Genomic DNA, 21,474 nt, shown 5'->3' on the forward strand with positions numbered 1-21,474 from the left:
AAGAGTTTTAAGAAAGAGTCAATTACTCATCAGATATAGGGAGATTAATCCTTACTCACATGGCATATCCACACTTTGCCTTTATTGTCTCCCTAGGGCTGTGACTTCGCATTTAAACTAACAGGATGAAATATAGCCAGGCTCACACTGAAGTACCTCCACGTAGCAGCTGTTGCTGTTGTTAATGATTCACAAATGGAGCCTACAAACAGGCATGCCCTTTCTTGTACTATCCCCTGGAAACTTTTAAGGAAGAAGCAAATAAAGCCACATCTAGAATGACGGCAGACTGCTGCCATGATTTCTGCCTCCATTTTGTAGGGCAGAAGGAAAGCATCTCCTCTTTTCTCCCACATCTGTCTTAGACCCTCCCTTCCCAAGGCTTGCCTTCCCAGAAGAGCCAGTGTGCCAGGCAGAACAAGCTTACTCTAAAGTGTAGTGGGATCAGCTGCTGATGCCACTGATCAGCTGATTAAGGGTCTCTGCTACAGGAGGGATTGCTGAACATGGGGCTGGAGAAAGCTGGAGGAGGAGTGGAAGTTATTTGCCTGGATTCTTCCATCATGTAACTCTTCAGAGGTGCTTTTTGGGAACAGTGTAGTCTGTGCTGGCATGCACCAGCACTTGACAGTATTCACAACACTGGTATTTTTCTGGCCTTTTTGCCTGGCACTGAATTGTGCTAGATTACCTTTTAGCTTCAAGGGACAGCTGTGCAGCAGGTTTCTGTAACAGGTTTCCCACTCTCTCTCTCTGTGAGCTCTGGAGAATCACACTGGTAGGAGACAGCCAGAGCACTTCCATCTGTGTCTGATCAGTAACATGGGACAGAGCCCAAGGGCCATGAAGCCTCTGTAGAGCTGTGCTGGGTGGTGCCTGCTGAGAACCAGCTCCAACATTTCTCTCTTTGAGTCTGGCCATTCCTTACACTTTAAAGCTTGCAGCTCTCACAGTCAAATTTACTTTTCAATAAAGCTGGAAGTTCCACTTGCTTGTAGGCAGATGGTAGAGGGGGAGAAGGGGGCAGATCTGTAAATAAACTCATGGGATATTGGAGCATCTACAAGATCTGTCTGCTTCTACTTCTCATTGTTGGTGGTGAGTGGAGCTGAGGCGTTTCAGTGCTTGAGAGCACCAAGCAGCAGCAAGCAGTAAAGCTGGGGGCACGTTTGTAAACTGCAGCCTGCAGAGTTAAGTGCCACAATTCTCCATTAAACACACTCATGTTTTGCATGCATATGAATGCAGTGACTGATCTCTTCTCCAGGGCTTCAGAGGGCAAGACTGTGGAGGTACCATACAAAGGGGATGTGGAACACACCATCCTGGACATCCTCGGGGGGCTGCGCTCCACCTGCACCTACGTGGGAGCTGCCAAACTCAAGGAACTGAGCAAGAGAACGACGTTTATCCGGGTCACCCAGCAGCACAACGAGGTCTTCTCCTAGCCTAGGCCTGGGGGGCTGGAAAGGGCTGGAGAAGAAGAGCAGGAAGGGCTGCTCTCTTCCTTTGCTTTCTCCTCCATGTTGTGTTAGTGGCAAACTTCCCTCTCTCTCTCAGAACAGCAGTGTCATAGCCATTGGCTATGGCTGGGATTTGGAAGGGGAAGGTCATGCTATTAACACAATGCTATTGATTCAAAATGCAATTGCCTCATCTTTTATCGTTGTGCCTATTTTATTTTTTAATCATTTCTTCACCTGTTTTTTTTCCCCCTCTGATAAATAGCTGCTGAAACCTCAGTTAACAAGGAATTGGCTTGTACAGACATGGCTGTTAACGCCTGCACACATTCACACATTCCCTTTTCTAAGACTGACCTGTCAGCTACCACCACTTTCTGGCAGTGCACCTTTCAGAAATTGCAGGCTGGGAGAGAAAAAGATGCAAGGAATTACATGGAGAAAAAAACCCTCAAATTCTCTTCATCTTTTTTCTGGCTAAAGAACGGATGATATGGCACAGCTGCCAGAGGTGGATGGTAGATGAGGCCTGGCTGCTGCTGACATGTGATGCTAAAAACACCAGATCTCTGTCACTTTCAGTTCACAGGGCTGATGTTGCTGTTCTTTCTTAAACCTCCCTGTTCAATGGACTTGCCCCTTCAGAGAAGCAGGCACTGAATGTAGCAAAACTGTGCTGGCCCCCCTGCCCCCATCTGAGGAGATCATTCAGGTGACCACTTTTCAGAGCTTGCCTGCTTTATCATAAGTGCAGTTATTGAATTACCTGGGTTCCTGCTTTTACCTGCTCTCTGGGAACAGGTTTTTAAGACACTGAAAGTCAGCAACTGTAAGCCTGACATGGGGGGACAATTCTTTGTAGCCCTCCCTGTTCCCTTGCCTGCTCACATCCATTTAGCAAAGATGTAAAAACGCTGTGCAGTGCATTGTCTGTGGCCAGGTGGAGGAGGCCAGAGGGATCAAATTGCCTTCTGGTTATGTGGTACCACTGCTTTGCAGTCCTTGACATCATGTAAAGCAAGAGAGAGCTTTTGGCAGAGCAGCCTGGTTGATTGCAAGACACTGTCAGGCTGAGATGGAGTTAAAGCATTTGCTCTAAAGGCAGTAGTGAATGTTTTAGACTCTTGGTAACACCTCGACAAAGTGTAATGGCCTGATAATTAATTGATAAATCACAATGAAAATTTCTTTGGAAATACACATTGCATCCACATGAATACCACAGTAGCTTGATATGATAAATGATGTAAAAGTCTGCACCAATGAATTAATAATGCTTGGCCACTTACTTTAAACTGCTGCTGAGATCATAATGCAGCTGATGTTACTTCAGTACTTCAGAGTCTTACTTTCCCCTCCTGTAGACATCTGTGGAAAGAGGCAGGCTTCCTTTGAAAAGCAAAAAAGTGATCTGTAGGAAAAGGAATAGCAAAGAGAAACTCTAGAATTAAACTCATATGCTGGACTGCTCAAAAAGCCAATCACAAGGACTGGTACAGTTAACCATGCTGAGAAACAAATCCAGGCCACAAGCTGATCCCTGGTGATTTTTCAGTGTGTTGTGCACATTAGAAAAAGCAGAGGGTATCTTCTAAATTGCCTGGTATTTTAAATGTCTTCATTTAACATGTAGGATGTACTTCTTAATTCTGGGATGACCTCTTCCTCTGCTTTGGAAAAGAACAAGGGCCTTGATGCGAGCACAGGTTATGCTTGTGCTGGCTGCAAGGACCATTTGTCTTGCCCACATATCATAAAGGAATGTCAATGCAGAAGAGAAGCAGGCCCTGTGAATCCAGGCCCTGATCTCTGTTCCCTCCAGCCTGGAAGCATCATGTTAAGAGAATGCAAGGCTTCTCCACCACAGAAAGGCGCCATGGGCCACCTACTGCTCTCAGCTGCACTAGGCCCAGAGCAGGGCAGTGTAACCTCTCTGCATCAGTTCAGCTGTGGGACAGCATTGTTCTCTACTTATGTGATGTAGAGGGGAAGCAAATGAACACCTCTGTCAGGAGGAGGGTTGGACCACCACAGCCCAGGCCTGACCACAGGTGTGTCTCCACACTGGTGCCTTCACATGTGGGAAGTGCAGCACTCTGCTGGTCTCATGCCCACTCTCACTAGCGCTTTTCTACTTTTTTAGCTACATTTCTAAGTGGAATTTAAGAAATACATATGCATATAAGAAAATATATATATTTGTAAACATTTTTTTAAAAGATCATGCGCACACCAAACCAAGCAGCTTCATGATGGCCTCAGAACAGTTGCTTTTCCAAAGGGCAGGTGCTGGGGGCAAGGGGAGGCTGCCTCTCTACAAGTGTGGCAAATGGGGCCACTCTTCCACCTCCTTTCCTTCTCCTCCTGCACATAACTCTGATCAGTGACTAATAGGAGAGGGACAAGCTATTCTTAAGCTGTCCCCAGAATTCCTCAGTCTGTGAATGACATTTGATGCCATGAATGGTGATTGATAAAGTTTTGATGTTGGGTATTTGGTTTTCTGAATAGCAGGTCTTACCTCTGTTTTGATAAGCAACATGTTTTCTTTCATTTTCTCCTCTCCAAAAGTGAGCAGGAGAGAGAAATGAGATGCAGAAAGTCTGAACTGGTGGCCTGTCTGCATCTCACCCAGTTATATGTGAATTTTGTTCAGGAATGACCCTTAGCTATGTCAGTGCTTACCACTGACACTGTATATGTGCAGCTCTGAGACAGGCTGGAAAATACAAAAAAAAAAAAAAAAAGGCAATGGAGTCCCCTTTAACACCTATTCCTGTGCTGCAGTTTTTGCCCTGATCTTCACTTAGCTCCAGGTCCTGTACCCTGCTCAAGCCTGCTGCCACTCTCATAAGGAACAGAGGCAGAGGGAGCGAGGAACACGCTTTGTCTGGCAGGATGGTCCAAGTCAAGACCACAACCACTGACAAATGCCATGTGCCATTTGTAGATCTACCTCACCTGCACATCTAACTGGGTTTTTTGTTACTTGGTGTCCTTTTGTGGGAAACGAAATCTTTTAAGTGCTTAATAATGCTTAATGTTAAGTCATTCTGCATAACCAGGTCTTCTTTAATCCTACACTCCAACCCCATCCTGGTCCAGAGGAATGCTGTGAGTGTGACAGCCTGTACTGTAGGCCAGGGCCATGCCATGCCTGCTTCCTCCAGCCAGGCATTTGTTGAGCTCCCAAGAGCAGTGTTGAGGTTCCCACTGGATCCACAGAGGTGCAGTTTAACATACCAAAGACCTACAAGTGGGGATGCTGAAAAGGGCAACATTTTGTCATTAAGCAATCCCTGCTGAGCATGTCTGCCTGTGGCTTCTTGAAACATAAGGACACCTCTAACACCCCTGGCACTCCCAGTGCTGCTCTTGGGTTGACTTGCTGGAGCACATTTTGCAGGGTGGGCTCCTGCCCATAGAGCCTGGTTACCAGAACTCTCCTTGGGAGGGAAGGGCTCGGCACAGGAGCAGGCCTTGTGCACTCCCCAGTGACTCCTCTGCAAGGAGTGCACTGTGCAAGTGGACACCTCCTTGTAGGTGTGACCAATTGCTAAAGGGGTGGGCTTGAGCCAGCATCCTGACAGATGCAAAACAAGCCACCAAGGTCTCCATTCTCCGAGAGAAACACATTCCCATCTGCTCATTGGAACAGCCAATGGGGCAGGAGCTTTGGCTGTGCTTTGGTGCCACTTTCTTCTCCCTCAGGGCATGGTGGGGTTGAATGTAGGATGGGGACACCCTGTAAATACGGAGAGTTAAAAGGCAGGATCAGAAGAAGCCTCTGTTTGCCTTTGGGGGAGCTTTTCCCATATAAAATGTGCCTGTCTCTTCTTTAAGCTAGTCAATAGCAGGGGTAGAAAGGATGGGGATAAGAAGTGTGGCAGCTGTTGGCCAAGCCCCACTGTGTTGGGACAGGTGCTTTCAGTCAAGGACATGATGACAGTTTGAAGCTTTTCTGAACCAAGCACTCCCTACTTTATACCTGTTGAACTCCACTCTTGTGACAGACTTGTTGCTGCAGCTTTCTGCCACTGTATGTACAGTGTCTATCCATCACCATCTCACATCCCCTACTAGGGGATGGTGCTGTTTAGTTGCTAATACCAGTTTTACACCAAAAATTCTCTTTTGGAGCCAGGAGGGCTTTTGAAGCCAGTGCCAGATTTGGCCTTGTGTAGAAGAGAAGTGGGGGCGAAAATGCCAGGGCTCAAGAACGGGGGTTTTCCCTCTGCAGCAGCCAAGGCCAGCAGGTGGGAGAGGGCCAGCCCTTCCCTGCGGGCTGGGAGCTGCCAGGGGCAGCGGGGTTGAAGCATGTCTTGAGTAGATGCTGGCACAGCTCTGCACTCAGGACAGGCCACCCCCTGCAGCCTTAGCTTCATTGGTGGTCACCTGATGCTTAAGCAAGCCCTCCCCAACATTTATTTGACACATTTATTTGACACAGTGTTTGCTGGCTAAAGTTTTCATACATAAATCAGTTTGGAGTCCAGGACTCCCTGGCGTTGCCTGTGATAACTGTGAAGCACTTCTGTGTCATTGGCCAAAAAGCTGCTGGGCTTTCAGTGTTTTGCTGCCCTGCTCAGCCCTGCTGAGATGGTGATGAGATGCTGCCCCGCTTCCCTCTGCTGTGGCATCCCCGTGTGTGCTGCCCAATCATCCCAACTGCTCCCAAGTTTTTGTTATTCAATAAAGAGCTTCACCCTGATGGGCTGCAGAGCGTTTTATTGCCACAGGTGGGAGGCTACAGGCCACCTCTGGGCATCATCACAAGTAAAAGCCAATGCTCTCAAATGCATTGCCTGGGCAGGGCTGGGGGACGACTGGGCAGGGAATTAAACTGGGCAAATTATGTCCCTAGGAAAGCTCTCTCCCATTCAGTCATAAAAGACAAAACACACATTTGCAATTGGCACTGTTATTTTATTAGTACGAGTATACTGAAACAATAAACTTGTACTGGTATACAGACAATTTCTTTAAAACAATTTTGTTCAAATTTTGAATCAAACATTGTTTTATTATAATAATGAAATAATTTCTACCTAGAAAACCTGCAAGCACCATCAAAGAAAGGGACCATAAAATTCAATAAACAGACGCGAGTGTATCCTACAAATAGACACACCACCATTAGAAAATAGAATATGAATTCTTCCATTTTTTTTAATATTTGTTTTAAAAAAGCTAGTGCAAGTACAATATTTTACACTGGAATTACAGAGAGTATGCACGCATATGGAAAAAAGTTCTCCTGTCACAATAAAAGCTCTTAACTATGTCTGTATGCACTTAAAATCTTCTCCTCTTTTCAATAAGGTGCAAAACGTTATTCCCTCCCTATTTTCTCCTTTGTACTGGCCATGTCAGCTCAATTTCTCCCCAACACAAAGCTGCGATATCCCTTTTACTGGGCCTCCACTAGGAACTACACTGGAAGTGTGATTTGCAACAACCCTCATTAGTAATACTAGACAATTAAAAAAAAATTACTTTAAAAACTACTGATGTCTAATGGCTGGACCTGACCCCGGCTCGGCCAAGCGCCGCTGCCAGCTGCTGCCGGGAGCGGTGACATAGCTAGTACAAAATGGATTTCAGTAGCTCACCCAAACTGAAAAAGGTTGGGAAATTCCCCCACCCCCACTTTTGTAACACTGTGAAAAGAACAGTGTTCAACAAGTTAATACATTATTAAAAAAAAAAAAAAGGAGCAAATACATACATTAGTGAGTTTCAACATTAGCTGACTGTCGTGAAGAGTTGCATCTATGCCTTACCAGATTAGTAACTTCGCGAAGCACCTGGCCATCCGAGCCACCTGCGGCCACCCCCGGCCCATTTTTGCCCTCAGCTTCCCAGATCCAAACCCGGTGGACTGGAACAAGAATTCTGCAGAGCTTGTTCAACGAGAGAGTACCTGGGCCCTGGACTTTTAAAGCAAATGCCAGGGTGGAATCCCCTCACCAGCAGGTGTGAAGGGGCAGACCCGCACTGCCGGCAGAGCCAGTGGTCCCACCCTGGCTCCACCCTGGCTGAGGATCTGGGCCCTGAAGTTTCTGCCCATCACCAGTCTCGTAGTACAGCAAGGACAGCTTCAACAAGTGACTCCGCTCGCTGCAAACAACACTTCCAATGCACACCTACTGCGTGGTCGAGGGAAAGGGCACAGGAGCTTTAACTGCTCAAAATAGAAACTAACAAAAAAGAAACAACCTTGGATGAAGCCTCCAAAAAATCCTCAGTGGAAGACTTGCGTCCTTTCAGCTAACAACAAGAAAAAACCTACGGAACCCTTAGAGACGGTTATTGTATAAATACTACCTGTTGGCTGAATGCACTTCACCGTGACACAACTGGGGCTGGTTTCTGAGTGCCCGGGGGTCACTTGCACAGGGCGAGCGTTCCGATCCCCTGTGCCCGTGGGAGCCAAAGATAGGGTCACCTCCGGGGAGGGGGATGGGAACAGCTGGAAACTTTGCCCTCTCCACCCTGCCACCAGCTCCCAGCTGCCCAGCTCAATCTTTGGACAGGAAAAGGGTCCTCTCTTCAGAAACTGCTTCAGGATCCTCTCCTTTTGGCTTCTGAAAAACATCAGTCTTGCCATTGGTCAAGACCGTCACTGGAACCGTGTGACCAGCTGCTCCTGGCGCTCTGGCAGCAGCGGTGGGAGAAAGGGGCAGTGACTGGGGCTGGAGGGCTGGGTCACCTCAGGTACCATTCTGCTGCTAGTGCTGGGCAAGGATACCTTGTTACAAGCACTTCTAGCTCAGGGTTGTACTCTTTGGATTTCATCTGGACCAGGAAGTGCTGAAAAAAAGTGGAACAGCATCCCCAGAGAGAGAAAAAAATGGGACCAAAAGGCCTCAGGTGGAAACTACACAGGTTGTGCTCAGCCGGCAGCAGCTCTCAACCCAAGGGCTGCCAGCACCAGCAGGGTCCCCACACCTGGGCCAACCCAGGGCACGGCCAAGTCTCCCTCGGAACCAGCCTTGACCTCTGGGCTGCCAGGGGCTCCCTCAGCGCAGGCGGAAGAGACTTAAAGCCAAAATACAACTGGAGAGGGAGACTCTTATTTTGCACATTAGCCACCCTTCGAAGTGCCTGGTAGCTGCACTCAGGAATTGCTGCTCCAAGGTGTATTTTCAGCACAGGAATTAACAGCATGACTCCATTCCCCAGAAACGGGACCCATATAATATGAACAGAAAATTAAGCAGTTGTTCTTTAAGAGCCTTTTAAGTAATAATTCTTCCTGGCCAGAGCCAATACAAATCAGATCATCTAGACATGACATTTTCTATATACAAAAAACATGTAACTTTCAACCTTTCTCTGCTTTTGTATTTAAAAACTTTTTTTTTACAAACAAGGTATGAAACTCACTGTTCAAACAGAGCCATCTCTTTTTCAAACACTGAATGAATCATTCCAACATTCATTTTTCTTTTGTGCAATTTTTTAAAACATTACCTGTACTCCTCAATGTGAGTGCTTCAAAAAAAGTTTCTATTTTTAATAAGCTTCTCAAATTAGGTTTACATCAAAAAATATTCCCACAAGGTATAGTGCTACAAGAAAAGATCCTATCAGTAAAGGTAACACATCTGAAGCGAGGTCGTCTATGTAAAAGAAATTGAACTCTGGAGTAGAGGTGTGCAACGCGTTTGGAATTTCCCTATGGGCACAAAGCAAGGCTGTCCTCAGGACAGGGAATCAAGTGGACATGTAGGCATACACATAAAAAAAAATGCACACATAACTTCTTTGTGTGCAAACAGACACTTCTGCCTGGGGGTGTGTGTGCACATATGCATATCTGCATCAACAAATTCTCATTTTGCTATGTATTACAGGATTTGGGAGAGTGGGAGGGTTGGAAAAACCAGAGAAAAGGAAATTACTGCCTCCACTCTGGTGGCATGTTCCCCTTGCTTTTCACATCAACACTGGCCAGAGCTCACAGTGGACTCTGCTGCTACCTGTGATGATGGGGAGGGAAGAAATGGAAACTGTACGAGTGCATATCTCATTCTGCCATTTGTCAAATTTCTGGGACAGCAGAAAGTGTTTCAATGGGCCAAATCCCCTCCACCTGCCCAAGGCTTCTGCCCTGGTCAACCCCAACAAAGGTCAGGATCCGGCCCTGATTGAACCACGCTTCAGTTCCACAAAGATTTATACATGTGCTTTACAGCAAGCCCCTGAGCAGCCTTTGCTGGCCAGCCCAGACCTCCTATGGACACACATATAAGCGTTTGCAGAACTGGGTCCCATGACATGCAGAGCATTGCACCAAGAGCCATTCTGAAACAACACTATTAGTGTTTAAAAAGATTGGGAATTCGCTCTCCTTGACACAGGCTTTTTTTTTTTTTAAGCAGTTGCAAGAATTAACAGAATTTCACCATTTCCTTTTTACTACTGGCAACACACTTTAAAGTAATATAAATCTCTGCAGAGAGTGTATTTTCATGATAACCAACAGCTACAGTTCATGCTGAGCCTGCTGCTTTTGTATTGCAATCTAAATGAGATCTACAAAGTTTAAACCATGAGATGCAGGAAATCCAAACTTGTCTGTAACATTGTTCATCCCTACTCCGGAGCAGTAAAAGTGCTGCTTCTGGTCACATCAGTGTACCACACATACACCAGCCCCATCCCTGAGTAAAAGGTGTGAAAGGTTTCTAAATGTTCCTTGATTTAAGGGAAACAAGAGTAGTGATGTCACTTCCCCATGCTGAGAAAATGACGAGAACGACAGGTGGGACGAAGCGACAGTGGGACAAAGGAATTAAAGGAATGAAAAAAGGAACATGTGTCCCTCCCCTCCTCCCGAGGTCTGCATCTTTGAGGGAAAGCAAGTCTAAGGGCAAGGTACAAAATGGTAAAATAGGTCAACAGCGACTCCAATTCGGGTCTTGACCAGAGGACTCGAGGTAAGTGACATCAAACTCAAATTCCCCATGATGTGGCCCAGACAAACTGAAACAATGCCTAAGTTAGACGCTATAAGGAACAGTCACTGTATATATAGAGATATATAGATAGACAGATAGATAGATAGATAGATAGACAGATAGATAGATAGATAGATAGACAGATAGACAGACAGACAAGTAGATTTTTTTTAAGAAATCCCTATAAAGAGGTTCTTGTTTTATTTTTCTTTGCCCTGACTAATTTCTTGGTGATTGTATGCATTTCGTTGTGTACTAAAGAGGCCTGCTACAAAAGGAAAGGAACAAACAGACAAAAAGAAACCGCTCTTAGTTACTATTGCAAAGCGGCCGCACGCAGAGCAGGGGCAGAGCCTCCTCCTTCGGCTTCACCTCAGCATCCCCGTGCTTGCAAGTGGTGTTTTGCACCTGCCCTGGGGATCCATGGCACTCCCAGGCCTGGGGCTGCACCACAAGGGATGCTCAGTGCCAGAGGGAAAGGCAAAGCCCTGCCTTGCAAAGGACTTGGCCCCGGTGGGAGCCAGCTCCTGTGTGCGTGTGCCCAGGCAGAAGGTGGCACTCGGCATATGGTGAGTGCCACCTTCTGCCTGGATGCCATGTAGACATGAATACATCTCTTTTTTTGCTTTTTTTTTTTTTCTTCCTGGATCTCTTTAAACAACAAATACAAAATGGGTTCATGTTTTCCGGGGCAAGGAATCTTATACCCTTAATATGGTGTGGGTTTTTGGAGGGGGGAGGACAGGGAGGGACTTATTAAGGGGGGGGAGGGGGGGCAGGGAGAAAGGTAGAAAGAAAGAATTCAGAAGAGACAAAACCAGGGGAAATCAGAAGTGGGTATGAGATCTAGCTAACACCACACAGGTGAGTCTAAGTTGGCACGTAAGGTATTGCACATCCTACAAAAGCTAAAGCATGGAAGGGGACAATTGTTTGGAAAGAACCAGTTATTTCAGAATTCCTCAGTCTGAAATACAAGCACATAACTAATACATTCCTATTGCTCCAAATGTATTTTTTTATTATTATTTTTTTTAGTGTTAGTTGAATAGATCCAGTCAGTTTAATAGCCCCTGCTTCCTTATTGACCACAAATGTGTATGCGTATGGTTTTACTTGAGATTTCTTTTTTTCTAAGTAGACGTGAAGTACAGAAATAGTGGTAAGACTGTGAACTAAAATCTGTAATTCTTTCTATTCCTTTACCATCAAAGCTTAAAAAAAAACAGGAAACAAAACGAAACAATAAATTGCAAGTGCCCTGAGCAGAGTATATGGAAGATTAAGCAACTTCTCTGAGCAGAAATATTAACAAATAAGCACTAACTAAGCTGTGTGATTGTGAGAAGAAACCCACTCAGCTATTTGGTAGCCTGCCGAGAGGTTAATAAAATTCAAGGAAATTCAAAAAAAGTTTCAAGCTATTTTAAACATATTTCAACTTTTTGGTGCACCCCAGAATATGGTATAAAAACAATTAGGTCTGGTGTGAGCTAAATTTCAAGTAACAAGTAACAAGAGTCAAAGATGGGGTTTGGGGTTAACATTTCTTCTCTCAAAGAAAAGCACTGTATTTCAGGGGAGAGGGAAAACAAGACTTTAAATAAATTTGTTCACTTTAGGTTACTGTGTTTCTAATGACGGACTTTGATTTCCTGTTCTCCCTATGAGTACAGCTTCTTCAAAACTACCTGAAGGATGTGAACTCGCCAACCAAAAATGACGACACGAACGCTTGCTCACAGAGGGCCCGAGTGCAATCCCACTGCAATCCCACTGGGATCTTCCAAGAAGCAGCGACATGCTTTAGCACTCAGCCCCGACACACTTCGTGCTGCACCTCCCCGAGGCTCGTGCAGGAGGTTGGGTGCACAGCACCTCAGAGGATCCGGCCCTACCTGGGGAAAGAAAAGACTGAACGCGTGAATCCCCCCGCTCCTACTTGGTTTGTACCAAACTCCTGAAATGTCGCCTTTCCAATGGAAAATGATGCAATTAAAATAACAAATAATAATAATAATAATAAAAACAATAAAATAACAATAGGTTTGTTTTCAAAACAAACAAACACCTTGCTTACTTATAGAAATGGTTTTTTTTCTGGAAAACTCTCTCAGCAAGTCTGAAGAAAAATTCTCAGAGGTGTCCCGGTAGGACCTGGTTCTGTGTGGCCGATAAGGTAGAAAGACCAAAAATGAACTCTGAAAGGAACGTAACCCTATGAAATGGCCTAGAGCGTAGGCAGGTTAGTGAGTAATTGCTACATTTGTTTATGCTCTTTCAGACCCCCCCCACCCCACAACATTATTAGGTAAAAACTGCAGGAATACCACACAAATGATAAACTCAAGATGTGCAAATTGCAAGATTCTTTAAAGTCCATCTTTTTCAAAAACACTGGACAATGATTTTTCCTCTTTCCTTTTTCCTTTCTCTTTTTTTTTTTTTTTTATTATGTCAGCTCGCATATGCCTTTAACTCTTTCTCAAGCATTAAAGTTTAAAAAGTGCCTCCTATTAAGTAGTCCTTTGTGGACAATGACTGTCACATACTAGTTCAATAATTCACATTCATCCCTTTGAAACCACATTAAAACTTTCAGCATCTTGCCTGTGAGAAAACTTTACATAGTTGCATGTAGTTACAGTGTTGAAGAGATTTGTTTGTTTGTTGTTGTTGCTTTCCGAGCAGATTAAAGTGATATACAGTACGTACTGAGTGTTAGACCAGGATGCTCAGCAATAAAGTGTGAACAGCATTTTAAGTGCTTAAAGACATTCTAGGTTCATCTTCAACAGCGGATTCCTGTGTCACACACCGCAATTTGAAAGAAGTGGCACCGGTTGTCCATAACCAAGAACTAAAACCAGTACTAGAGTTAAAGACAAAGATTTGCAACCTAACTGCAAACGATGGATGCCTGTGATCTCAAAGGGGCAGTCTGCGCCTACCTCGTGGAAGCAAATGTCAATGGCGTAACCCGGTCGATTTGTCTAACACTGCACAGAAACAGGAGTGAGCCTGAGCCAGGCACATCCGCAGAGCCAGAGGCCTCCTCGCACACCCACGCACACCCAGGCACACCCACGCACACGTAAACACCCACCCACCCCCCTCCCTCAAGGGAAACCCTGTGGTCGAGGCTCTGGACAGCCCCGCCGTCGCTGACTCTGGGCAATGGAACTGCACTAGCAAGCAGAAAGGAAATGTGGTGTGGCAGTTTGCTTTAGGAATAAAAATCAGTGCAGTCAGACCCCATGGGGGAAAAATATATATATACATATACACACACACAAATATATATACATATATATATATATATATATATATATATATACACACACACACATATATATATATATATATATATGTATAGCAGAGCCTTGAGTAAGAGTTGGCTTGTTGTTGAAAACATCAGAGACTGTCTAATCCTTTTCAGTAACACACCCAAGGGTTGGTTGTTTCCTCAGCATCCACCTGGGGTGCGGAAACCTCATCACCGACCCGCCAGAGAGCAGCTGTCCTGCCCTGGGGGCTGGCATGCACCCACAATCACACACACACGCACACGCACCCCATGTTTGACACACACCTCTGCTACAGTTCCCTTCTCCTCACCTCCCCCCAAAAAAACTAGAACAGGAACCAGAACAACAAAACAAACACAAAGCGATGAAAAGAAAACAAAATCACAGCTGGACCCTGTCCTACACGAGGTGTTAGAAAACAGGAGCCATGACAACACATTCATTTCCACTAAGGGTGTGTGAAGCAGATACTGCCCCTTCTGTAGCTCTCGATAAACCTAGTCACTGACAAACACTTGTGGAAAAACATATGCACCAGTCTCCTGCATAATACCAGCTGCAACTATAACAACAAGGTTATAACATAAACCTAAAATAAGATGATAACATGTAAATACTGGGTTATTTAGTCTACAGTACAGTAATCTGGATAAAAATGACAAGGGATAGCCTAATTTCCTTTCCCCAAACAACTTTTACTTTCCTACATTGGATCGACCTTCAATGCAAATCTTAACCTCCTGAGGAATAAAAGAAGGCTTGGGAAGAGTCAAAGGTGGCTCCTCTTCTGATTTCTCTAGTTTTCGTGTTTCGGGGGCTGACCACCTCCTCTTCCTTGTTGCTGGGGGCTTGCTGGGTTCTGTTTTGGTGAGCAAAGGTGCTGCAGGCAATCCTATTTTGTCCGGAAACTTCAGTTCACCATTCTCAGCTAACATCTGTGCGCTTCCCTGATTAATCCCGTTTTCCTGCTCCGCATACCTGTGTCTACTTCCAGCTAGACTGTCATTCTTTGAATGCTTCAGTAAGATACTAGCTGAGTCCATGGGCTGGCCCTTTTTAATAGAGCCGTTCTTCAGGTTCTTGAGTGTGAGCGATATGCAGACGTCCCCCACTGAGAGTTTGGAGCATGGCAAATCAAAGAGCTGGTTGGTTCTTTCAGGGCAGCACGATGACCAGCCTTGTCCAAATACAAAAAAAGGGTATTCTACCAAGACTTCCACGCTGACCTGCAAAAAGAGATGGGACAACACAGGAAGACAGAGGGAGAGAGAGGGGAGAGCATGAGATCACTCCATGAGCCCTCACACATGTGCAGCGCTTGTCACAGGGGAGAGGGATAAAGCTGGAATTGCAAAGGCGATGTTCAGTTTCTGCAAAATCAGAATATTGGTCACCAGAGTTCACGCCAGCCCTTGTCACCCAGCTCTTAATACTTTCTCTGAGCTCAGTATTTCGTAGAACAAACTTCAGCAGGAATCAAGTGTTACCTTTATCCAGCCACTCAGACAGGCAAATGAGTTCAAACAGCTGCAGTGTCAGCCAACTGTTTCCTACCATCCCCTTGTGGTACCTAGAACTGTAATTTAAATCTAAAGATCTTTTCCAACCAGAGGATGGCTCAAGAGAAGCTCTCAGTTCTGATATATGATTTCCTAAGTGATCACAGGAATGTCATCCTGACCTCTGTCCGAACAAGCACTCACTGAGCAGTGTGAAAGGGTGAAGGTACTCTGATTGCCAGGGGAAGGCCACGAGCACACACAAAGTTGTAGCCATTAAGAGCAGCAAGTGAGAGCCTGCCTTCCCTCAGCAGTCTGTTACCAGTCCAGTTTCTTCCCTTCTCACACCTGATCTTCCACTCTGCTGCAGAGTTTATCTCCTGCACTTCCTCAAGGAGGTGGTCATCTTTCCTCCTCCTGTGGTTCCCCTTTCCCTCTGCTTTACCCCACTTTAAAGACACATCTGGTTAGGAATCCTACCTAACCATCTTATGGGGAGCTGCCATGGCCAGAACAGACCAACAGCAGGTGCCTCCTGCTCCCTGACCTTGCAAATGCTGGGCCTTGAGGTCCCAGCATGATAAAAAACACCTGATAAAACCATGATAAAATACCCACTTATCTTTGCACGTGGTAGCAGTCCAGCACTCACTGCAGGCTCAAACACTTGATGTGGACTCATGTGATTCTCAACCCATGGGGCTGACACCCCCCCTTCCCCAGCCCACTACAAAGATAGCAGGAAATTCTGACTAATACTTCTTCAAAACTTGGCACGTGTTTTTAACTGCTGCCTGTCACATCAGTGAGGTCTGCGACTGTAAGAGGCTGGCTTGTGCTGGAGACAGATACCCACTGCTCTGCTCCCACAGGCCTCATGTCCTCTGGAGCTCTTCTCAGGCATGAGGGCACAATCCCACTCTGATGGTGTAACCTTAATTTGGTAGGGGCAAAAGGGTAGGAGATCACCTGAATACATGTGCTCACCTCATTTCTGAGCCATTCAGCAGCCACAGACTGCACCAGCTGCCTGGAGAGTCTTCCCTCTCCAGGGCCACAGACTCACTTAAAAGGAAGATCACAGCAGGCTTGTGAAACCACCTCTCACCCCTGGAACGAGTAATTCTGTCACACCCAGCATGGCTTTGCACCATTAAAAATGCATTTTGACACAGAAGCAGTTTGAGATGCACACTGCACTCCAGAGTTCCAATACATCTGTTTATAATGTTAAGTGTGAGCCTTGGGATGGAGTTGCACGGTCTGTCTCACAGAAGAGGCTGGGCTCTATGGAAGCACAGCCCCCAGCAGCCCTGCCCCATCCCTGCTAGCAGCGCCACCCCCACAGCTGCTCTCCCTGCAAGCAGGGCCCCTGGTAGTGCCCTTCACACCCCACCAGCTCCACAGACCTTTTGGACAAGAAGACTTGCTCAGGAATGTCTGACAGCTCAGAGATAGATGCTCCAGAAGCAGGAAACCAATGATTCCCACCAGATGTTGACAGTGTCTCTGACTATATGCATGCCATGCACTAGCAGCCATAAACTGCTGTTTATGGAGGGTTGATTCTGTTGGAAAAACCTAATTGAGTCTATAAATATATGCTATGCACTTCTGCAACTAGGCCAGTGGATAACACTACATCCATTATCCTGCCACTCCACCTGCCCAACTCAGTAAGCCACTGTACAAGGAATTTCAAAAGGAGCAGTTTAGAAGTGTAAGATACTACATCAATTTTTGTCATGCTAAACCTTTTTCCAATCAGAACTATTTGCCAACAGTCAAACTACACACACTGCAGTAGTGGAAAGGGACCTGACCTGAGCCCTGGTTTAAGCTCTGAACTATGGAGAAACTGGGGTGAGGTAACCATGAAAGTCCCAGCCCTTCATGTCACTGGATAAAAACACTCCAGCACGAGGATTTGCAGAAATATTTCCCCAGAGCTTGGGATCCTATTCTACACATATGCATCTCAGTTTATCTGGAGTCTAATCAGGAGAAGTAATGAGTATCCAGAATCTCCCATGGACTTACATGGAAGCTGCTGTCTGCACAAGAACTGTAGGCTGTCTCCAAGCATGGATCATCTGGTGGACACAGCTTTCTCCTTTATATTGCTTTTTCTCACATCTTTCTTTCTTCCTGCTTGCCTGCTGCATTTTTTTTCTTTCCTTTTCTACTTTTCCATCCCTGTCAGAAGCTATTTGTATCTGTGAGAATCATACTTGGTTGTGTGCATCATCCTCACCAACACACAAGCTCCTTGTGATGTCAACACATTTCCACCACACATTATGCTTTTTTTTTTTAAATGTAGTATCCAAAACACTTGCCTGAAGGGTTGATCACTGAAACACATACCAGAATTGGTGGTGGTGATCATGAATAATACCAAAGATGGTGGAATGCTAGAATCCCCACAATCTGGTCACACTGTGCATGTACCACTTTTGATTTGAAATGGGGAAGTTCCCTCATGGATTATCAAGCCCTGTTTTAGCTGTCTGCTTCTGGATTCAGCTAAGGAGGGATTTGAGGCAACCATCCTCTAAAAACAAGTTTAAGAACTTTGTAGTGTGAAAGTTCAGTAAAAACACCCTCACAAATTTTTTTCTGACCACTGCATTAAAAGACAAACCCCCTTATTTTAAAAGCTTCCCTCCACCCCCCCAGTATTTTGCCACAATTATTATAGGACAGAAGGAAATTTGGAACTTTCCTACCTACTACTAAGAGGATAAAGTAAGAAACAAACATGTTGGCTCCTCTCAAAGCATACTGAGGCTCCATTGCAAGCTATATTTATATTTCTATTTGTTAACACTGACTAGTGAAAGCAGCTGAAACTCTTCAGTGCAGCCACTGAAAACTGAAACTTTCTATAACTCTTTGTAAATTTTATTTCTCAGCCAAACTCAGTAGGCAAGACAGGCTTAAGACAGCTTAAGAAATCCCAGCTGGAGCAGAAATACTTATACTAGAGGCTGGAAGATCTGATGCCCAGGAAACACCCTTCCCATCATTGAGAAACACAACTTTAGTTTTGGGCCTCGCTGCTGCAACCAAAATAACAAGCACGAAAGCAAAAGGTGCCTAATGAAAGTGGTTCATGTGAACAATATTTTACTAAATGTAAACATGCATTTTCCAATTAAGTGTTTTTCTCCATAATGCTATTAAAATGTGATGAAACTAGGAGTGGCAGGTTGGAAACAAAGAGAAGGAAGCAGTTCTGGAAACAATGTGCAATTAAGCAGCAGAGCTCTCCATGGAAGGCCTTGCTTTGGGTGCTGAAAGGCTCCTCGGGCTCAAAAAACAACTGGGTGGATTCACAGAATAGAAGCTCTCCTTCTCACAGAGAGAAGCCTCTGCAGTGCCCTGCTCCCACACAACCTCCCCTAGTCAGAAACTTCAGGACTTCTACTGTTCTCCCTGCACTCCGATGCCCTCACAAGAGTGGATTTCCTGTGAGAGATTTCTGGGGCTGTAGGCAGCACCTCATGCCATGGAACCACTCTCCAGAACATGCTCTGCCTGGGCATCCCCCAGGGCTGCATCTACCCCAGTTCAGTCCCCTGTTCTATGGCAGAGGCAGGCAGGGCTGGAACGTCAGGGGCTGCCTGCTGCTCCCTGCAGTCACGCAATGCCGTCATTTCCCAAGAGAAGCCGCCTCTCGTCCAGCAGACCACAGGCTGCCGCCTTCATCACATGAGCTCTGTCATCTGCTGCACTCCCAGAGCTCAGGAACGTGAGGACAGACCACAGCCACCCATCACTTGCAGACAAAAGGACTTACTGTCCTGTGACCAGAGGACACAGAGATCACATGAGGGGAAGGCTGGCAGAGATCTCCATCTGCAGTGGTGAACTGAGTCAACATCTCTTTCTGTGTCTGTTATGGTGACAAGGATAATGAAAAGGGGAGCTCAAAGAAAAAGTAACCATTTGTGTGTGCATTGAAAGATGTAAGGGGAAAACTGAACTAGATGATGGTCTAAAATCATATGCACTAAACTAAACTAGTTAGAGCTAATAACTGCATACTCTAATGGGACTTTCCCATCTCTAGTGGTGTTGATTCCGGTTTGGTTTTGCTGGGGTTTTTTTTTAAAAAAAAGGGAAATTAAGAACTGCATGTTCATCTTTTCCATTTAATCTATACTTTAGAAATTATTAGGAACTGAAGTGTAGCATTTCAGAGAACTCATTTTGCATAGCCTGTGTGCTTTGACCTCAACATCAAGGGAGGTGAATTACTGGCTTCTGTATTCTCCTGGCAGCAAAAGGATAGACAGGTGATGAAATTCTATAACACATAATTAGAATTATATAATTCTATAATACATAATCATGGTGAAATTCTTATTACAAAAATAATATATGGTATTCCAAAGAGATGTAGATCCATGGGTCTTGTCTTCTAGGCACCTTGAATGCACAGGAGCAGCAGCTGGACTTTATGTTCTGGCCCAGTTGATGCTTACTTGACTTGTTAATCCAGAGCTGGGATGCTGTGAAATGGAAACCTAGCATCCCTCCAGGGGTAAAGACAGTTAGTTCATTTATTTCAGTTACTAAGGCCTTCAGGTGTGTTGATTTTCCTCTAGGTTTCCATACCTGGAAGAGGGATGGATTTTCTAGGTGACTGGAGGACTGGAAAAGCAGGGAAGATGACCCCTTTCTGCCTAGGTGCTGTGCTGGGGAGGGCCACCTGTGGGCTGGCAGTGACACGACACAAGAGTAGCTGCCCTGTTTACATGACAGTGGTATATGCTCAGCTGAAAATAACCTCCTACCTCTGTCCTTCAACTGGTGAGAAAATTAGCTAGTGTTTGGACAGAGCTTGAAAATACAGATTCATCAATATTATAATGACTTCCCAGCGATCCCTGGGAGAAGTAAGTAAGTGAGCCAAAGCTAATGATAACAACCCTATTTCTGTATGGCACGCACTTACAAGTTACACTCCCTTGGTAATACCACTCGAAAAGCTCTCTCCCTGCAGAAGCACGTATGCAAGTGAAAGTCAATTGTAATGAAATACTTTGTGAAGCTGCACTACACACACAGCTCTATCCCCCTGCACTCCAGAGTCAAGAGCTCTATTTCAGCACGGCAGCACCACAGTGCTAGTGCTCAGAGTGGCTTGACAAAATACTGCTCTTTCAGAGAGAAGACTAAGCCTCTTCATACAGGCCATCTTCTAAGGAGTAATGACTGCTGCACACCTGAAAATAAGGCTGAATACTTCCAGAGCACCACGGCAGGCCAAGGGTGAGGTCAGAGACTTCAAGCATGTAGAAATGCACCCGCTCTCTCTCTCTCTCTCCCCGCTCCCCAAAGCAAAGGAAAACCAGCAGTAGTCCCTGCTAGGCAGGGACACAGCTGATCTGGGAAGAGACCCAAGTCCTGGAATCTGCAGGAAACCTAAATTAAACTCTCATTTCTAATCATATCTCTACGTGACTTGCCGTCCATTCTGGAAGCATCCCTGGTGGGAAACACAGCTGGGGAGTATTTCGGCTGCGATGATGTCAGCCTGCTCCCGATAGGCTTCTCTGTAAGGTGACACTCTGCTGGGTGAGACCCGTGTGCCAGGCCCTGGATTTGTAGAGCCTCGGACTTGCTCCCTTTCTGCCAGAGGATGGCACTCCACCCCCTGCAAAAGAGCAGCTCTTCCCAGGACCGCAGTCCATTGCCTGCCTTGACAGGGCTGTGACCGAAACATGACACAAACGCTATCTGCTCATTTGTACCCCTTCTTCTGTGCAGACACCGATGGCCTGGCTGCAGGCAGAGAAATGTGTGCAAGATGAAAATTGCAGAGTGGAGATTGCTAGTTTTGAAATCTCATTATTCAAGGCACCGTGGCAAATGATAGTAACTGGTCTTTATCCAAGGACAGTTCCTCTAACCTGAGATGCACCAAAATACAGTTAAGCAGTGGGGAAAAAAATCGAGTCTCTATACTGGAAGCATGAGAGGCTCGACTTCAATCAGCTGTGCAGATGCAGGCACATGCATGAACAAACCCACACAGGGAATCTGCCTGTTTGACTTGAGAAGGAGGACATGCCACATGTAGTGATTCATCGTGTGTGTACACCTGGGGAAGGACAGGCCACAGGCTGCTGAGACTGTAAGACATTTTCTGTGTGATCTGCTCCTCAGTACCATCACTGTTTGCTTTTCTCCTCCAAACCATCAGCCTGAGGTGTGTTACTACCTGTGT

The 21,474-nt window shown here is 45.6% G+C and overlaps 2 protein-coding genes across 8 annotated transcripts in view; one reads left to right on the forward strand and one right to left on the reverse strand.

Annotated features, from left to right (window-relative positions):
* The window catches only part of GMPR (guanosine monophosphate reductase), a 41,796-nt gene extending 35,622 nt beyond the window's left edge, over positions 1 to 6,174 (forward strand). Inside the window, exon 9 of the mRNA XM_036397962.2 lies at positions 1,268 to 6,174. Coding sequence (XP_036253855.1) covers positions 1,268 to 1,448 — 181 coding nt within the window. The 3' untranslated portion in view covers positions 1,449 to 6,174. The remainder of the gene's footprint in view (positions 1 to 1,267) is intronic.
* A 194-nt stretch (positions 6,175 to 6,368) lies between these two features.
* Positions 6,369 to 21,474, reverse strand: part of ATXN1 (ataxin 1) — a 371,937-nt gene continuing 356,831 nt past the window's right edge. For all 7 annotated transcript variants that reach the window (XM_054514234.1, XM_054514235.1, XM_036397890.2 and 4 more), the window contains one exon: positions 6,369 to 14,963. In XM_054514234.1, coding sequence (XP_054370209.1) covers positions 14,433 to 14,963 — 531 coding nt within the window. In that variant the 3' untranslated portion in view covers positions 6,369 to 14,432. The remainder of the gene's footprint in view (positions 14,964 to 21,474) is intronic.

Source organism: Molothrus ater, chromosome 1 (assembly GCF_012460135.2).
Source record: "Molothrus ater isolate BHLD 08-10-18 breed brown headed cowbird chromosome 1, BPBGC_Mater_1.1, whole genome shotgun sequence".
Taxonomy (NCBI): domain Eukaryota; kingdom Metazoa; phylum Chordata; class Aves; order Passeriformes; family Icteridae; genus Molothrus; species Molothrus ater.